Genomic DNA, 21,201 nt, shown 5'->3' with positions numbered 1-21,201 from the left:
CACATTGAGGCATGGTCAAACTCTCAAGGTCAGGCTAGCAACAGAGTGAGTATACCACTGAGACTGGATGCAGACTGGGTAGAAGGCGGAGGGTGACCTTGCAATTCTGCTCTTCCTGCCTCTAACTCCTTAGTGCTAGGACTACAGGTGTGGACCACCAGGCCAGGTTTGTAGTGCTGGAGACTGAACCTCAGGGCTGCTTACAATCCACAGAAAACGACCAACTGAAGCACACTGGCCCTGCTGCCGCATCTCAGTGTTTGTTCATGGCAGACACATCCAGGAAAGGTGTGAGGTAACATTTCCACTGCTTTTTCCAATCAGCAACACTTTACAGTTTCTCTTTTGAAGTTGTGTAATTGGAAACAGAAATGAAAGAACACACACACAAAGAACAGAACAGGAGAACAAAGGGAGCTCGTAGGAGAGGGAGGAGGGCGGTGTGTGCAGGGGATATGCGCAAAGCATCGCAAAGCATCATGCATTATACAGTTCCATGAAAACGGCCAAAACTGAACCAGAGAACAAGGCACAGTGGTCAAAAGCACATACCCCAGAGTGCGTGGGTTGGAACTGGTTCCAGTCATTCTCTAGCTCAACCATATCTTGGGCAAATTACTATTATTTCAAAACTGAGTAAAGATTTATTTTCATTTTTAATTCTACAGATGTGTGTCTGTGTGGCTAAGTGTGCACATGTGCAGGTGCCCACGGATGCCTAGAACTAGAGTTACAAGTAGGTGCGTGCTGCATGGGATGGATGTGGGGAACCAAACTCGGTCCTCTGCAAGAGCAGTGTCTGTTTAAAGAGCTGTTATCAAAGGAGCCAGAGGACTGATCTCTGGGTACTTTCTACTAATATTATTATCCAAGTTGCACCCCTAATTCCAGTAGGAAGGTCTTTATAGCTCATATTTCAGTTTTTACTTCACAAGTCATTTTTATTTCTTATTCTCAGAGAAATATCATTTTCAGCAAAAAGGTGTTTTTCTCACTAGAGGAATTTTACCTTCCAAGTTTTTGCCCTTCTCCACTAAAAGCCTTAAATCGCAATCTGGGTTTTATATACTCTTGGTCTTGATGATCCTCCATATCCAGATTTACTTGGTTGCCATGGACCAGTCGCTGAAGCTCCAGAGGAATCTCTCTTAAAAAGAGGGAGAGAAGGTTTTAGTTAAGATTGTTTAAAAGTACACTACTCCATTGAGGTGACTATAATTAAATCATGAGCTACATGGTAACAAAAATTTCCATGGTGGTTTTGGGGTCCACATAGATTATTCTTTCTTCAGGTTACATCACACTTTTTTAAGTCTGATACTTAATTTAAATTGTATGAGTGTTTTGTCTCTATGTATGTCTATGTACCATGTGCATGCCTGGTGCCCTTGGAGGATAAATATGGCCCTGTGACTGGAGTTACACATGGTTGTAAAGCACCATGGGAATGCTGGTCCCCTGAAAAAGCAGCCAGTGCTAAGCCATCTCATCCAGCTAGTCACACTGTTCTTTAGTGACTCTTAACATAGAAATGTTTTGGATGTCACAACGACCTTTGAGTATCTTTAGAAAGTCAAATTATAAGACAGTAATTGATGTTTAAATTAGCACAAGAGAATTCTTATATGAGTTAAAAGTTAATTCAAATACTTTTGTTTCTTTCTTGAAATAGGGTCTCACATTGTGGCTCAGGCTAGGCTGGAATGCAGTGTATAGATCAGGCTAGTTGCAAACTCACAGCAATCCTCCTGCTTTAGACTCTCAAGTACTGGGAGTCTGCATGTGTTTATTTCTAATAATAAATTAGAAGTTGTATAAACTGATGCCAAGGTGTTTCAGTGTCAGATGACTGGTGACACTCAATGTTTCAGCATGAGGGGTGGGGCTGTGAGACATGGCCATGGCGGAGTTATCTTTTTTAAATTAAAAATTGTTTTAGGTCACAGAAGGACAGATGAGTGACGTGGTTGCCAGCTGAACTGCCTCACTCCCAAATTCTGTTCCCAAGGAACCATCCCACATCACACACCCTCCTAGCCTGTCTCCAACCCCAGCAGACTCCCTCTGCTTATGCACAGGCCACACCAGTCAGAAGAACAGAGACTCCCCTGTTGCAACAAAAGCCAAGCTAGCCACCAGAAGGTCAGCCCCCCACTTTGCCAGAGACTCTCTACTAGATCAGAGGTCACGCCAGCCACAAGAAATCCAGGCTACAAAGACCAGAAGACTAAAGAGGAACAGAATACAAGAGAAGGAAGAGAGAATCTCAGGCACAGAAAATACGATAGAATAGATTCATCAGTTGAAAATGTTATATCTAAAAAACTAATGCCAAACATCCAAACATCCAGGAAATCTGGGACACTATGAAAAGACTAAACCTGAGAATAATAGGAATAGAAAGAGAAGAATCCCAGCTTGAAAACCCGGAAGATGTATTTAACAAAATCATAGAAGAAAATTTTCCTAACCTAAAGAAGGACATGCTTATAAATGTACAAGAAGCATACAAATAGATTTGATCAGAAAAAAAGTCCCTTTGCCAAATAATAATCAAAACACTAAACATACAGAATACAGAATATTAAAAGCTGCAAAGGAAAAAGACCAAGTAACAAATAAACATAGACCTATTAGAATTATACTGGACTTCTCAATGGAGACTCTAAAATCCAGAAGGGCCTGAATAGATGTCCTGCAGACTCTAAGAGACCAAGGATACCAGCCCAGACTAATATAGCCAGTAAAACTTTCAATCACTATAGATGGAGAAACCAAGATATTTCATGACAAAGCCAAATTTAAACAATATCTGTCCACAAATCCATCCCCACAGAAGGTACTAAAAGGAAAACACGAACCCAAGGAAGTTAATTACAACTACAAACGCACAGGCAATAAATAATTTCACATCAGCAAAACCCCAAAACAGGGAAACACACATGCACAATACTACTACCACTGCCAACAAAATAATAGGAATTAACAATCATTGGTCTTTAATATCTCTCAATATCAATGGGCTGAATTCCCTAATAGAAAGACACATGCTAACAGAATGGATACAAAAACAGGATCCATTCTGCTGCTACTTACAAGAAACACACCTCAACATCAAATACCGACATCACCTCAGAGTAAAGGGCCAGAAAAAGATTTTCCAAGCAGTAAAGGGCCAGAAAAAGATTTTCCAAGCAAATGGACCAAAGAAGCAAAATGGTGTAGCTCTTCTAATATCTAATAAAATAAATTTCAAACCAAAATTAATCAAAGGAGATGGAAAAGGATATTTCATACTCCTCAAAGGAAAAATCCATCAAGATGATGCTTCAATTCTTAATATTTATGCCCCAAATGCAAGTCACCCATATTTGTGAAAGAATTATTACTACAGCTTAAAACACATTGAACCTCACATATTAATCATGGGAGACATCAATACCCCACTCTCACTAATGGATAGGATATCCAGAGAGAAACTAAACCAAGAAATAATGAAGCCAACAAACCTATGATTTAAACAGACCAAACAGATATCTGCAGAACATTTCACACAAACACAAAAGAATATACCTTCTTCTCAGCATCTCATGGAACATTCTCCAAAATGTACTACATACTCGATCACAAAACAAGTCTCAAAAGGTACAAGAAAATTTAAATAATCTCCTGTATTCTAGCAGGACACTAAAGATTAAAGCTGGATATCAACAACAACAGAAAGCCTACAAACGCAAAGAAACTGAACAACTCCCTACTGAACAACTATTGTGTCAAGGCAGAATTAAAGAAAGAAATGAAAGACTTCCTAGAATTCAATGAAAATGAATGCAAAACATATCCAAACTTATGGGACAAAATGAAAGCAGGGCTAAGAGGAAAGTTCATATCACTACCTGCCTTTATAAAGAGATTGCAGTGATCTCATACTAGCAACCTAACAGCATACCTGAAAACTCTAGAACAAAAAGAAGCAGACACACTCAAAAGGAGTAGACTGGCATGAAACAATCAAACTTGGGGCTGAAATCAATAAAATAGAAACAAAGAGAACAAAACAAAGAATCAATGAAACAAAGAATTGGTTCTTAGAGAAAATCAACAAAATAGACAAACCCTTATCCAAACTAACTAAAAGACAAAGAACATCCAAACTAACAAGATCAGAAATGAAAAGGGAGACATAACAACAGACACTGAGGAAATGCAAAGAATCATCAGGTCATACTTCAAAAACCCATACTCCACAAAATTGGAAAATCTAAAAGAAATGAACAATTTTCTCAATAGATACTACTTACCAAAGTTAAATCAAGATCGGATAAACTATTTAAATAGACCTATAGTCCCTAAGGAAATAGAAGTAGTCATTACAAGTCTCCTGACCAAAAAAGACCCAAGGCCAAACAGTTTTAGCACAGAATTCTACCAGACTTCTAAAGAAGAGCTAATACTCCTCAAATTATTACCCAAAATAGAAACAAAAGGAACTTCGCCAATTCATTTTATGAGGCCGCCGTCACCCTGATACCCAAGCCACTCAAAGATTCAACAAAGAAAGAGAATTACAGACCAATTTTCCTTATGAATATTGATGCAAAAATACTCAATAAAATACGCATAAACACAATCCAAGAACACATCAAAAAGATCATCCACCATGATCAAGTAGGCTTGATGCAGGGATGGTTCAACATATGAAAATCTGTCAATGTACCCATCATATAAACAAGATGCAAGGATGGTTCAACATATGAAAATCTGTCAATGCACCCATCATAAAAACAAGATGCAGGGATGGTTCAACATATGAAAATCTGTCAATGTAATCCACCATATAAACAAGTTGAAAGAAACACACACACACACACACACACACACACACACACACACACACGATCATCTCACAGGATGCTGAAAAAGCTTATAAAAAAATCCAACACTCTGTCATGATAAAAATCTTGAAGAGATTAGGGATACAAGGGACACACCTAAACATAAAAAAAGGCAATTTACAGCAAGCCTGGAGCCAACATCAAATTAAATGGAAACTCAAAGCAATTCCACTAAAATCAGGAACAAGACAAGGTTGTCTACTCTCTCAATATATATTCAATATAGTATTTCAAGTTGTAGCTAGAGCAATAAGACAACTAAAGGAGATCAAGGAGATAAAATTGGAATGGAGTAAGTCAAAGTATTACTATTTGTAGATGATATGATGGTATACATAAGTGATCCCAAAATTTCTACCAGGGAGCTCCTACAGCTGATTAACACCTTTAGTGAAGAGGCTGGACACAAGATTAACTTAAATAAAAAAATCAGTAGCATTCCTATACACAAATGTCAAATGGACTGAGAAATAAATCAGGGAAAACAACACTCTTCACAATAGCCAGAAATAATATAAATTATCTTGGGGTAACTCTAACCAAGCAAGCGAAAGACCTGTATGATAAAAACTTCAAGTCTTTGAAGTAGGAAATTAAAGAAGACATCAGAAGGTAGAAAGATCTCCCATGCTCATGGATCGGTAGGATTAGCACAGTAAAAAACGATCATCTTACCAAAAGCAATCTACAGATTCAATGCAATCCCCATTAAAATCCTAACACAATTCTTTACTGACTTTGAAAGAACAATACTCAACTTCATATGGAAAAACAAAAAATCCAGGATAGCTGAAACTATTCTACACAATAAATGAACTTCTGCAGGTATCATCTCTGATTTCAAACTGTACTACAGAGCAATGGTAATAAAAACAGCATGGCATTGACATGAAAGTAGACACATTGACCAATGCAATCAAATCAAAGATCCAGACGTAAATCCACTTACTTATGGATATCTGATTTTTGATAAAGGAGCCATATATAACAGAAAAAAGACAGCATCTTCAACAAAGGGTGCTAGTCTAACTGGATGTCAGCATTGTGTGCATTGGCACAGGAGACAACTTCCTGAACAGAACACCAATAGCGTAGGCAAGGAACTAAGATCAACAATTGATAAATGGGACTTCATGAAACTGAAAAGTTTCTGTAAGGCAAAGGACACCATCAATAGGACAAAAAGGCAGCCTACAGAATGGAAGAAGATTTTCACCAATTCCATATCTGACAGAGGGATGATCTCCAAAATATATAAAGAACTCAAGAAACTAGACATTAACTAAATAATCCAATTAACTGGGGTACAGATCTAAACAGAATTCTCAACAGATGAAACTCAAATAGCCAAGAAATACTTAAAGAAATGTTCAACAGCCTTAGCCATCAGAGAAACGTAAATCAAAACAACTGGGATTATCTTACACCTGTCAGGATAGCTAAGATCAAAAACGTAAGTGACAGCTCAAAGTGTCCAGGATCTGGAGCAAGCATTCGCCCCCACTGCTGATAGAGTGTAAACTTGCACAGCCACTTTGGGGATTAATATGGTGGTTTCTTAGAAAACTGGGAATTGAGCTACCTCAAGAACTCAGCCATACCACTCCTGGGCACATACCCAAAAGACATTCCATCCTATCACAAGGGCACTTGCTCACCTATGTTCATAGCAGCTTTACTCATAATTGCCAGAAACTGCAAACAATAGAATGTTTTAGATGTTCCCCAACTGAAGAATGAATAAAGAAACTTTATTCATGTGGTACATTTACACAATAGAGTATTACTCATCTGATACAAACAATGACATTATGAAATGTATAGGCAAATGGATAGAACTGAAAGACAAACGTGGTACATACTCACTTATAAGTGGATATTAGCTGTAAAGTAAAGGATAACTGTGCTATAATCCATAGACCCAGAGAGGCTAAGTAACAAGGAGGGCTCAAGAGGGGACGCAAGGATCTCCCAGAGGAGAAATAGGACAGATTTTGCTGGTGGACTGGGGACCAGTGGAAGTTTAGAACAGGAGGATCAACTGTGAGAAAGGGACACTGAGAGAAATAAGTGGAATTGGGGAAAATTTCAGCAGTGAGATGGAAACCTAGTGAAATGGAAACCCCATGCAATCTCCAAGAGTAACCCTAGCAAAGACTCTTAGTAATGGGGGACACAGAGCCTGAACCAGCCATCTTCTGCAACCAGGCAAGGCCTCAAGTGGCGGGACTGAGACACCAACCCAGCCACAAAAACCTTCAATCTGCAGGTTGTCCTGCCCACAGAGTATACTCGGATCAGAGCCTAGCAGAATTGTCATCAAACAGACCATGAGACATCATTCAGCAACTGAATGGGGGCAGATACAAAGTCCTACAGACAACATTAGGCACAGTCAGGGGAGTCCTTTGGAGTAGGGGGAAGGAAGGATAGCAGGAACCAGAGGGGTGACGGACCCCAAGAGAACATGGCCCACAGAATCAGTTGACCAGGACTCATGGTGCCTCACTGAGTCTCCTGGTCAAATTTCATTAAAAGGGCTCTACTTCAATTTCTCTGTGGGCTTTTCCTGCTACGTAACCTCACAACTCATCACCAACCTTATGCCTTTAGTTGCATTTCTACTTAGGAAAAACTCTACAGCAGGAGTGGGGTATTGATATAATAGGCCTGCCCATGCAGCACTTTGTCGAGTACTGTAGTGGAACTTAGTGGACCATCCTAGTAGGAACATGGTTGACAGTAAAGCTGCGTGCAATGTGGACTATGGAAGCTCAGCTCAAGAGATTTCAGAGGAGAACAACAGTGGTAACTGGGCTAGAAATAACCCGGCAAAGAATATGGCTGGTTTTTGCCTTAGTCCTAAGAATCTGCCTGAGGCTAAGTTGAACAGTTCTGGACTAATCTGGTTGGCAGAGGACATTTCAAGAGAGTCTAGTATTGACTGTCAAGTGGTTATTAGTGGTCACTCTTATGTAGGTCTACAATGAAGAAGGGCAAGCAGGGCAAAAAGAAAGATAAGATGTACAGTTTGAAGAGAAAGAAAGCAGCGGGAAATGTAATGTTGGAGTCATGCTTTGTGCTGAAGGAGATAAGAAGGGAATAAAGGGAGTGGCACCCTCAGGGAAATCCCACCCAGCTAATCCTGCAGCCTGTGAAGAGAAAAGTCCTACAGTGTCACCTGTGTCTAATGAGCAGCAACAAATCAAAACTTATGTACACGTAATTCAAGGGAGGAGCTAGATTTCATCCCAGGCAGGCAGCAAAGTCTGGCAGCTTTGGCCACAGGGTTCTGGCTTTACAGTTGTAAAGGATACAAGAGAACAGGGTTCAAGAGGAGTTGCTGAGTCGGGCGGTGGTGGCACATGCCTTTAATACCAGCACTCGGGAGGCAGAGGCAGGAAGTTCTCTGTGAGTTCAAGACCAGCCTGGTCTACAGAATGAGATCCAGGACAGACACCAAAACTAGACAAGAGAAACGCTGTCTCAAAAAAAAACCAAAAAAAAAAAAAAAAAAAAAAAAAAAAAAAAAAAAAGAGGAGTTGCTGAGGACAGGTGTGTGGAAGGGGTGTCCCTACATGGAGACCCAGAGAGGCCAATTGGTGAAGCTGTGAAAGTGAAGCTTGGATTATTTTGGAGATCCCAAGATGTTGGAGATGCCAAACCATGGGATATTTGCCAAAGAGAGCTGCAGACAGGGAGAGGAATGAGCCTAAGAGAGAAAAGTGTGTTGTAGTCAACAACGCTGGAAGTATTCAAATTGGAATACTCAGTCCCCAGTTGGTAGAACTTTTGAGAAGGATCAGAATTCATGGCTTTGGAGGAGGTACGTCACTGGGGGTGGGCTTTGAGGTTTTAAAGCTCACACCATTCCTAGCTGGCTCTCTGCCTCATGCCTGTGGATTGGATGTAAGTTCTCAGCTACTGCTTGAGTGGTTGATATGCCTGCCTGCCTACAGCCATGCTTTCAGTAATAATGATTATGGACTCACCCTCAGAAACTGTATACTCCCATTATATGCTTTCTTTTATAAGTTGCCCCAGTCATGGTACCTTGTTAACAGTAAGCAGGATAGAGGCTTAATGGATAGGCAGATAGAGCTATTCCATTTATTATCATATTTCTTCTTGGAGCAAAGCCCATAGTGTCATGACATTTAAGAGGTACAATTATCCAATGTCTTTTTTCCACAAAGATCCACCTCCCCAAAGTCACTTATGGAATATGTCATAGCAATTTATTCTTGAAAGCTAGTAGTGTATACAGAACAGTTAAAAGAGAAACAGGGCCTGGAGAGACAAGCTACTTGGTCAAATAGTTGCCACACAAGCATGACGACATGAGCTCAATCTCAAGAGAACCCGTGTAACAAGGCTGGATGTGGTACTATGCGCTGGTATTCCAGCAGTGGGCCACAGATCCCTGGGGCTGTGACTAGCCAGCCTAGCCTATTTGATAAGTTCTAGGCAAGTGAGAGAATACCACTGAGATTGACCTATGACCTCTACATGCACATGTACATATATGCAGTAACAGGAACATACATGGACATAATCAAAAGAGTTCTATTCAACATAATAAAGAGAACACAAATAATTCATCTTACCCTCTCTTAACAGATTCCAAAAACTGAGCATTTGTTGGGTCATTGTAAGGTCTCAATTCTCCATCATCTAAACTAAAACCATTGCTCCACAGCTTCAGCAAAACTTGAACCTTTTGGAGACAGGGCAAAAAAAAAAAAGAATTCATCTCCAAACAATTTTAAGTTTCAATGTTGTCTCTCCTAACTTACTACCTGATTAATTTACCTTAAAATACAGAGATATTTGTTTTAGTCAAAGCTAAACATGTGTGTCCATGTGTTTACTTAGCAGGTTTATTTTTAGCTTAAAACACTGAAAATAGCTGCAAATATCAAAGTCCCATGGGTGGAGGCTGGCTCTGAGTTATCACTCAGAGCTCACTGAGGAAACAGAAGCATCGAGAAGACAGACTCCATTTGGTACCTGTGATTCAGACCTTTCATCCACACTCCAAATCTCTCTAGTTCTACAGCTTAAACATTCACACCAAGAGGCAAGGGAGACCTTCTAAGATACTGTTAATATCTAAAATAAATCTGTAATTTTAGTATTTCCAAATGCAACAGAAATAATGATTTCACATGTTTTTATAATTTAATTCATGTTGTATTATAAAAATAGACAATTCTAAAGAAAAAATTTTAAGAATTATACACTCTGCTGGGCAGTGGTAGCATACGCCTTTAATCCCAGCATTCAAGAGGCAGAGGCAGGCAGATCTCTGTGAGTATGAGGCCAGTCTGGTCTACAGTGTGAGTTCTAGGACTGCCAGGGCTACACAGAGAAACCGTGTCTCGAAAAAACAAACAAACAAAAAAACCCTAAAAATTACACATTCTAATACAGCAGTAGAAATATTGCGACTGAAAACACACCGGTTCTTTAACTCATACTTCAAAAACTAATAAGAGAGACTGTATTTATAGTGTCAACAATTCAGAAAGGGGAGACAACTATGAACTAGAGGTGAATGCTTGAACATTTTGATGACTGTACCTACATCTTGCAGCTGATTTTCTCCATAGATGTACTCTGAACGCTTACAGAAGGAACTGCCCAATCTGTATCCTCCACCTGTAAATGACTGAAATACACGATAAATGGGTTAAGAGTTCACTATGGCTTAAAGTCAAAACATTATTTGTATACTTGATATTTCAAAACTAGACAAATAATTATTGGCCAGATTCATAGTGACTAGGAAAATAAAATAACCTTAAGTTATAAGTAAGTGTATGTGAGAAATTAAATGTGTTTTCATATAAATATTAGCAACTCAAAATGTGAAACAACTTAGTCTGATCCCCAGAAGCCACATGGTAGGAGAGAATAGGCTCCTACAAGCTGTCCTCTGACTGCCACATGTGGGTTGTGGATATGTTTGTACATGAGCACACACATAAAATAAATAATTACAACAACCAAGAATTCTGTATGTATTTTACAGGCTTTTAAATGTTTTTGATGTTTCTAATTGAAACAGAAATTACATCACTTTCCCCCCTCCAGCCCCTCTCACACACCCCACTCTCAAGTTGATAGCTTCTTCTTCTTATTGTTACATACATGCATGTTATATAAATCCATATCTCATTCTGAATGTTTTTGTTGGTGGTGTGTATATGGTTTCAAGGCTGACCACTCCGTATTGGATAACCAATAAGAGACTCATCCCTGGGAAAGGTAATTCTCCTTTTCCCAGCAATCAACAGTTGCCTGTCGTTTTTAGGGGTGTGACCACATGCAATTTTCCCCCTTCCATGTTAACATGTAGATTGAAACTGCCATTGTTTCAGTTCTGTTTACACTGCCATTTCTAGGAGACTGTTTCACAGCTGGCTTCCTGGTGTTCTGGCTCTTACAGTCTTTCCGCCCCCTCTTCTGAGATATTCTCTGAGCCATAGATGCAGGAGCTGTGGTGCAGATGTATCTGTTGGGGTTGAGCTTACCCATGACCTGTTGATCTCTACACTGTGGCCATTTGTGGTTTCTTGTGATGGCCTCCATTTTAAGCTGTTTTCTTAGCTACAGTAAGTCAGCTATGATCACACTTTTGATCTTGCTATACTGAATACATAGTCTTCAGGTAGGATAATTTGAGGAGAAATGGCTTTTCTCTTAATTACTGCATCACAAATGTGCTTTAAATTACAACCTTGCTTTGTTTTGCATACTAAATTAACTCCATGCCTTTTTTTTTTTTTTTTTTACAGAACTGAAGAACTTGGAAATGTTCAAATGACCTCAAGGCTTGACAGAAGGAAGTTTTCTAGCTGTTGCCAAATAAAGACTAAAACTGAAGTTTCATGGAGAACAGACATTCCCAACAATGGGTGCCAAGATCGTAAGGGCTTTACCAAGACACACGTCCAAGCACCTCTAACGTCCCAGACAGTTAAGACAGCACTGACCTTGGCTTTGTCATCACTTGAAGATCTTGTAGCTTCACTTAGAGGGACGGCCCCATGTTCCCTTGCCTCTTTGAAAAGTTCATTCACAATTTTCCCAGTTGGAGGTTGAACTATATGTAATCCACCATATTCCTGTTCACCTGAATAAAGCCTTTAAACATCACAGCTCATAAATAAAAACTCAGAATAGACATAAACTACTCTATAATAAGAAGCTACACAGTCATATGAAATAACTCTTATTTATTAAGTAGTACCTGAGTTCATCAGAGACATGTAACTTTAAGAGGGAACTCAGGCAAATATAAGATAGGGATAGTTTGTATCCCTTCTGAGTTTGTGGAGATTCTGACAATTTCAGGAAGCAACATGGCAACTGGAGTCCTTGTTTCCTCCCTCAGCCCTGGGTGACTGCTTAGGGATTGCTATTTTCACAGAATAAGCTCTGCTCCTGCGGTGGGGAAGCACTGCCGACACCCAGGGGCTGTCTTGCCCTGCCCCATATGGCTATACAATGAACGTTTATTCTTTAGAGAAAGACCTACTGCATTACAATTCCCAGTGTAAATAACTTCATATATTCCCTATGTAGTAACTAAGATCTGCCCCGACTCTAACTTCCTAACAACTACAAAACATAAATTTCTATTCACCTAAAATTAATATTCTAATCTTTCATGACTGATGTTTCTGCCCAAGATATCAGAACATTTAATCAATGAAGTATCACAGAGACTTCCAGTATAAGGTGATAGAGTTCACTTTTTATTTTCCCACACCTTCTACTCTAGTTCCCAACTAACTCACACAGCAACAGTGAAAACTACAACAGCCCTGGAGAAGAGACAGAGGTTCCCTTCGAGGTTTTCTTCTAAACTGGCAAATGAGATACAGAGGAACTGGCAGTTCTCATCTCCTGCAAGTGAAAGAAAATCTACCTGGACACAAGTGTGTACAGCAGCGGAATGCCACTACTGCTGTGGAGAGGGGCACCACTCGGTCAGTGTCACTGAGTACACTAGAACCCACAAAGCCTTCTTTCCATGCTTACAGAGCATACTGGGGGCAGTGAGTGTGTGTGTGTGTGTGTGTGTGTGTGTGTGTGTGTGTGTGTGTGCAGTGAGCAGGGAACAGAGGGCCTGCCTGTCTCTGAGATAAGCAGTGTTGGAGAGGAGGAACCGGACAGCACATGGCCTCAGGTAACTGTGACAAACAGAAAAGCAGAGCAAAGCTTCCTCCATGTTTGCCCCCCATATAGCTTCTTCCCTCCCCGTCTCATGTCAACAAGCTGGCAAAGTAAGTGATCCTGCCTCTTTGCCTTGGTGACAACGAACTGAGAAAACTGGTCACAGGAAAAGATTTACCAGCTTGTTATCATGCAGCACTGCATTTTCTTCAAGCAGCCCCACTGTCTGAACTTTTATATTCAGAGCTGAAATCCATCTGGAACTGATGACTGCATGTTACATAAGGGAGAGGCCAGTACTAATGTCTTCCCTTGACTATGTCACGAAACTCCCCCTCCTCGATGCTCTGCAGCGGCATCTGTGTCAGAGCCAAACAGCCATCTCCAAGGGTGCAAGACTTAGGGGCCGGTCTTGGCTCACTGATCAGTCTTTTAGGCCTCCGCAGCTTTGGTATAAGTCTCCATATTGAGTACTTTACATCCTGAGCTGGATGGGTGCTTCATGAATTCTCTAGCTGTTCCTTGTGGAGACAGAGGACCAAGAGTATCTACAGCTGGTGCCGTAACATTTCCCACTTCTGTTTTCTCACTTAACATCCTTTTCTCCCAGGATATCAGAACATTTAATCAATGAAGTATCACAGAGACTTCCAGTATAAGGTGATAGAGTTCACTTTTTATTTTCCCACACCTACTACTCTAGTTCCCAATTCAAACTAACTCACAGAGCAACAGTGAAAACTACAACAGTTGCTGTAATTTTATATTTATTTTCTAAAAGGATATAGTGTTTTTTTCTTAAAAGTTACAGTTTTTCCTAAAAGGATTAATAATCAATATCGAAGGCCAAATATATTTTCATTCAATTCTTATAACTAAACGATCCCCATTTTCCAGATGAGAAAACAAACTAGGGGAGGTCAATGAAAAAGAAACACACACACACACACACACACACACACACACACACACACACGTCAGGTGTTGGAGCCTCTGCGAGGTATCTCTGCTTAGAGGCAGCAGTCTTGTAGCTGTAGCTCTTTTTCACTGAATGAACTTTAATGCACACTAGTATTTCAGTGACTTCTAAATGAATGCAACACACTAACGGGAGCCAACTGCAAAAGGAACATCTAAGTCCCCTCACTTAAAACACACTAAGGAGCCAAGCATTTAATCCAGCACAAGGCCCTCATAGGAATTGAGACTTGTGTGACAGCACGGGTGACGTATCCATGAGGCTCAACCCGGCTGCACTTCCACTTCCCCAACATCTCTAATTTGCCACTAATCTGTACTGGTCCTTAGCTTCTCCTTCTGTGCTCTCCTGTCCCTTCGTCTGTGCATTTTCGTCCCGACATTCAGGGTGGACTTAGACTGTAGTCATTGTTTAAGGCCTATGCTAGGCATATTGCACAGTCCATCTCTTTTAATTCTCAAAACAATGCTACATGATCTGTGGAGGACATGGCCTACACTTTGCTTCTTGTATACAGCCTCTCATGAGTCAATTTGTTAAAGAAGCTGTCAAATTATCTTGAAGGTTTTTCTACAGATTACACACTTCTTCTTGTAGGCTAAACACATAGACCACACTATGTCTAATATTTTTGGTAATGAAAATACGTTGGTGTTTTATTTAGCTTCTACTGACCAAAAACAAACTGGGGGAGAAAAAGGGTTTATTCCATTATACAGGTTATCAATTACTGAGGGGAGTAATGGCAGGAACCTGAGGGTGGGAACTGAAGCTGAGACAGGGAGAAATGCTACTCACTAATTTGCTCTCTATGGTTTGCTCATCATATTTTCTTATACACCCTAAGACCACCTGCCAGGGATGGCACCTCCCACATGGGCTGGACCATCCCACATAATTCGTTAATCAAGAAAATGCCCCCACAGACATGCCTATAGGCCCGTCAGATGGAGTCAATCTCTCAATTGAGAGTCCTCTTTCCAGGAGACTGAAGCTTGTGTCAAGCTCACAAAAACTAACTAGAACAGTGGGCTTAAAAAGTCAGTATGCCAGGTGTGGTGGTGCTAGCAGTCTCTGAAAATCTCAATTTGGGAAACTGAGGCTGGAAGATTGCCTGTTTGAGGGTAGCCTGATTGACAGTGAGTTCTAGGCCTGCCTAGGCTACATATGATACCCTGAAAATCACAAGAACAAAATGACAAGCAACATATAACTTTTGATTTCTAATACTGCCCTAGGAGGACATGACAATTAGCAGCTGCCTATATAAAGTAAAAGTGGAACAGCAAACAGAGCAAATGTTCTCAATGAATGTAAAGTAGGGAAGTATAAATTGTTGTATGAAGTGAAAACAGTATCATGCTTAGAAAAAAGATTGCTAATGATCTCTGTATGCACTGTATCTTAAGTGATTAAACTGTCTCAGTAGTTTGTAAAGAAACTCATCCTTTTGAGTGGTAAATGGTTCTTGAGGTCAAACTTGAGCAAAAAGTCTTTAGTAACTATACTACTGGTTGGAAAGGTACAACTCAGGAGTTGAAGTATACAGTTAATGTGCGTGGGATACTAAGTTTAATCCATGACATGTCCAAACAAAACAAACAAAAGAGCATTATCAAATTAAAACTACAAACAACAAAATTTTTCAGAGTGCATAAGTAAATTCATCTACTAGAAAAAGGAGTTCTAGGGACTGAACCCAAGGCCTTGCATATGCTAGGCAAAACTCTACCACTGAGCCACATCCACAGACCTTAGTATTTTGAGGCAGCTCAAACTGGCTTGAATCTCCTTGGCAGCCTGGGACAACCTTGAACTCTTAATCACAGAATTAATCCGTGAAGCATAAGGAAAATATTTACACATCAATCTTGTAAGAATTCAAATATTAGGTTTATTGCACTAAAAGCAAAATTAAGTCATTCTCATGTGCTCAAGCTAGGGAGCCAAAGACTATAAATACTGCAATACTGAATGAGTAAAACTTAGGTACAGAAACACATTTAATACTTTAAAAAATTGGGAGGGTAGAAGAATATATACATTAACGAGGCAATGAAAATATTACACATATCTACGTATACTGATATATCTTACAAATAAGAGTTAAGTCAAAGGATAGTATATTCAAACCATGCCGAGATACCAACCTGCTGATTACAAAGACAAACTGTACCTGACAATGGAGTGATGTGGTGGTCAGCACCTTAATCAAGTGAGCATATCACCAAGAGTGGGAAAACTTGGAATTATATGGCTCCTGATGTGATATAATAAAAAGCAGACAGTATCACTTATCTAGTACTCTTGACAAAATGTTTAACAAGAATCTAATTATGAGGAAACAGTAATCTAGAATGTGGGACATTTTGAGACATCTGGTGTATACTTTTTTAAAAAGTGAATGTAATAAATTTTAGATTATGTAGGTAAGCTAAAAACAGATTTAAAAAGAAGAAGAAGAAGAGAGCATGCCCTGCATCCAAAACTCAACACAGGAAAAATCAAATGCAATGAGTAGTCTCTAGTTGGCTCCCCAAATTCCCAAAGGTTGCTGGAAGCAGTGACATCATGGCACAACTGTTAACTTTCAAGCTATACTTTGTTACTTAGGTAATATACTTTATTCTTAGGTGATGCACAATGAAATATCTAGAAGTGAGTGTCATGATGGCTATAATCTGTTGTCAGCATGCGTGAGTGAGGGCAATGCCGTGTGACACCTTAACAACCAGGGAATAAAAGTGAAACATTTAGCGTTTACTCATTTTACTAGCCTTTACATTTTCTATGGGCTTTAAAATTTGTAAAAGAAAATATAGGGGAGAAACTATAAAGCTTTTCCTTATCATTCAAGTACAGGAAGATACATATCATTATTGTCTCCCCTACAAAAAGAATGTGAAGTGACAAAACCTAATATCCAGGGAGTTTTTCTACTTCTGATAAAACTACATTTTTTGAGAATGAGAGATAATAAGAAAATTGAAGTTTGCTCTCTAATGTATGACCAGAAAAATCAATAATATTCACAATACAATATATGTGATCCTTATCTTCTAGTCCTCTAGTCTGTTCTTTTTATAGCTCAGAGATTTTAATGATAACAAATACATCCCGGGAAATCATCTGTTAGACTAGACATCACAGTACAGAAGCACACACAGAAACTTCAGAATTTACAGATTCTTCAGTGGGGACCAAAGACTCACAGAGGCCCCGTGGACGGTGGTGAGAAACCCACTGGCCTCAACTGATAAGACTGCACATGGATGCTATTTTGGAAGGAGAGGGCCTAGACATTTCATCAGAGCTCAATGAGCCTCATGACAAAAATATTCAAGAGTCATCATGCCTGAGAAAACAGGATTCAAGATACAATTTCACAAGGTGACTATGATAATATCAGACACCAAGGTAATTCTTTAGAAGTTTCTTTTCGCTGACTATAAAAACTTTAGAATAGTATCTCTATATCTATCTATTCAAGAACTTTTAATTTAAAAAATCCTCAGGGTCACTTAAAATAAGTCCAGGCTCGTATGCTATGCAGGGTGGATGACTAGAAGTCACACTCACCGATGGGGCAGTGTTCGTGGACTCTTACAGGCTGCAGCTGTAGGTCTGTCAGGCTTGGAAGACTTGCACTTCACTTCCTCTTCGTACAGTCCTGCCAAGGCCAACTACACATAAGGACGGATGGGCATGTTATCCAGTTAGCAATGGAAACAGACTTCTAGACAGCTGAGTAACAGGCATTAACTTGAAACTGAGTATTAATAATTTTCCCTATGAAAAAATGAAGACTGTTGCCTCAAAAGATGTTGTCTTCCCAAAACAACCTAACTCATGAGGTCTCATAGTATTCAATTGTTATATTTTTTTAATTAACTATTCAATAATTTCAAAAACTGAGTTTAAGCCAGGCGGTGGTGGCTCACGCCTTTAATCCCAGCACTCGAGAGGCAGAGGCAGGAGGATCTCTGTGAGTTCGAGGTCAGCCTGGGCTACCAAGTGAGTCCCAGGAAAAGCGCAAAGCTACACAGAGAAACCCTGTCTCGAAAAACCAAAAACAAACAAACAAAACAAAAAAAAAACCCTGAGTTTGGCAACACACTATTTTCGCATTTGGACCTGTGTAACTTTCTTCCAGGTTTTAAAGAATTTTTGAAGACAGTTCAAGCTACTGCCAATTTCTCTAAATCAATCTCACAATATAATTTCACTTAGCCGTTTTCAAAACCCAAGTACATAAAACAAGTTCAAAAGTATTGCTTAAAAGTCTATCAGACATAAATTTCATCACGTTCTGGGAAAAGAGCTAAAAAAATAAGACGATGAATTAAATATAGGTTTTAACCATTTACAAAGCAATACTGCAAAATCACACATTGCAGATATATAGCTGGGTGCCTTCTAAATAAAGTAAAAACATATTTGTCCTTGAAATAGAATTTAAAATATTAGTCTAATATTACAGGTTCTCCCCCCTCTACTTTAGCTATTTTGGGTAATAATTTAAAATTTTTGAGCCATGCAATAGTGGCACATGCCTTTAATCCCAGTGCTTGGGAGCCAGAAGCAGGAGGATGTCTGTGATTCTGAGGCCATCCTGGTCTACACAGTGAGTTCCAGGACAGCCAGGGCTGTGTAGTGAGAGATCCTGTCTCAAAAAACAAGCAAAACTAAACGAATTTCCTTAATGCTCCTAGTGGCTATTCAAGCAGGCTCCCACCCTCTTTACAATCTAACAAACCCTCTCCCCCACCAAGTAACTATCTCTGCATATTCTTTCCTCAGAAGGAAAAGGAGAATAAGTAACTGAGGCACAACTTAGCCAGTCTTTCTCCAGGGCTGGGAACTGGACATAGGCAGAGTTACATGCTAGACAAGCACTCTTAACACCCAGCTACATCCCCTGGCTAACCAAGACTAGACAGACCTTTAAATAAACACATTGAAAATACACACTCAAGACACCGAGAAACCATTTTTTTTCTTTCCTAATTGTTTTTATTCCTCCTTCATCCTATCTCTCACAGATGCATCAACTTGTGAATTTCTAAAAAGGCAATTTCCCTAGAAATGCAAATCAATGGCTCTGACCTCTTAAGAACTGAATTAAAATTTTTTACATAGATCCTATTTTTTGGAAATTAAAAAATATAATTCCATCATCTCCCCCTTCTTCTCCCTCCCATGTTCATACACCCCTTGTTCTCTCTCAGCTGGATCCAAACTTTAACTTAGGCACTTACTTTGTAAGTTTGGTGGACTGCTGACCATCGTTGAGTTTAGTTTTTACATTTTTAAATGCCTATCAAAACTCTTGTCAAGATCAGGTCCATCCCATCACTCTTGTCTCTCATCCTTTACTACCCTACTTAACAAAGCTGGAGTCTAGAGAACAGGGCGCCTCAACTGAGAAAATGCCTCTATAAGATGGAGCATTTTCTTAAATAGTGATTGATGGGGGAGGGCCCAGTGCATTGTGGGTGGCGCCATCCCTGGACGGGTGGTCTTGGATTCTATAAGCAAGCAAGCTCGGAAGCCATGAAGAGCAAGCCAGTAAGCAGCACTCCTCCAAGGCTTCAGGTCTCTGCCCTGTTTGAGTTCCTATCCTGACTTCCTTTGATGATGAACGGTGATGTGGAAGCATAAGCCAAATAAAACCCTTTCCCTCCCCAAGTTGCTCTGATCATGGTGTTTCATCACAGCAATAGTAACCTTGACTAAGACAACTAGTTAAGTGGCTTCAGAGTCACCTGTTACCAACCAATGCTCAATTAATACCATTATAACTTTACATTGGTTTGGGCTATTAAGGCTAGTTTACAAGCCTATTTCAAATCTGTGGTCTTTCACAAAATTTAATACCATACAACTTATGGATTTGATGTCCTATATATCTCCAAAATCCCCAAACTTCAGCACAAAGTCGTAACAGCAAGTGGTCAGTATGTTTGGTTAAAGAATGAAGACCAGCTATTAAAAATGCTCTGTGAAGGTTTGAGAAATCAGGCTCATTCATTCTTAACTATAACCCCTAACATATGTTTAATTGTTGAATTTTATCAATGATCTCATGAGGAGATAGAAAAATGCCTAAAATGAGTACGTATTGTTAGCGACTGATAAAACAGCATTTAGTGGACAAGTGTTCAGCTGACGAATGTCAGGCGTCATAACATTACCGAGTTTTATTTCTGTTACACTGTTTTATGGACTGCCTCTTACAAGTAGGCTCTAACCACAGACTGAATTGTTTTAGGCTCTCTCCTGTAAAAAACGCAGCTTTTTGATAAGAAACAAAGAAAAAGAAACCGTTTTTGATGTGTAAGTCTTCAAATCTGAAAGAGCATCTAGGAGAACAAACCAACATGCGTTATTTTTAAGTTTCTTTTTAAGCTATGGCTGACTTGTCACTGGCCATAGCAACTCTCCAGAAGGTAGGCAGCATCAATCGGGAGCCACCCAGACGGCCCCGCGAAACGATATTCTAAACAGCTGCTGCGCGCACGGCGCGTGGCGAAGGGATCCAGGTCCTGCCCGAGGTTCGGGCACCGGTTTCCACGCCCGCCACCCTGCAAAGCGCCTCCCGGGGAGACCCTGGCTATCATCTCCTCGGGCAGGGTCCGGGCAAGGCGAGGTACAAAGGGGCTCTGACCCGCGTCCGCCACGCCCACGCCTCCCGCCGCCGCCGCCGCGCTCCGTGCCCGCGCACCTGCAAGTCCCGCGCACTCGGGGGCCGTGGCCTCGAGGACCCCCGCTCCTGCTCCTCCGGCTCCGCGCGGCCGCCCTCCGCCATCTTCCGCGCTCTCGGGGCCCGCCCCCGACTCGCGACTTCCGGGGCTGGTTGCTTAGCGACCGCGGAGGGGCGGAGCCACTCGGTGTCCGCCCCTTCGGGAGGGGGTGGAGCCGTGTCGCATCACGTTAGTCCTTGCTACTCCTTCCTTTTGGAGCCAGCCTGCGCGCCCTCGCGGTGGGGTTCCGTTCCTCCAGACCCTCCAGCCTTTAGTTTCCGAGCATCTGCAGTCTCTCGGCCACTCGCTGGGAGATACTGTAGTTGTCCTAGAGCGCAGCACTGACTTCCAGGTTCATTTAACTCAACAGATGAACGTTGCAACTTTCAAGTCTTGGTCG

At 40.5% G+C, this 21,201-nt stretch overlaps 1 protein-coding gene across 1 annotated transcript; it reads right to left on the bottom strand.

The window, feature by feature from the left end:
• Window positions 1-484: 484 nt before the first annotated feature.
• Ubxn2b (UBX domain protein 2B) lies at window positions 485-20,913 on the bottom strand. The gene is made up of 7 exons (XM_059255602.1): window positions 20,783-20,913; window positions 17,638-17,741; window positions 11,894-12,044; window positions 10,483-10,566; window positions 9,503-9,612; window positions 1,010-1,147; window positions 485-512 (listed from the first exon to the last, which is right to left on the bottom strand). The coding sequence occupies exons 1-7, from the start codon at window positions 20,864-20,866 to the stop codon at window positions 485-487; spliced, it is 699 nt and encodes a 232-aa protein (XP_059111585.1). The 5' UTR covers window positions 20,867-20,913.
• Window positions 20,914-21,201: the final 288 nt, after the last annotated feature.

Source organism: Peromyscus eremicus, chromosome 2, assembly GCF_949786415.1.
Source record: "Peromyscus eremicus chromosome 2, PerEre_H2_v1, whole genome shotgun sequence".
NCBI classification, from domain to species: domain Eukaryota; kingdom Metazoa; phylum Chordata; class Mammalia; order Rodentia; family Cricetidae; genus Peromyscus; species Peromyscus eremicus.
This window is presented reverse-complemented; position numbering and strand designations above follow the sequence as displayed.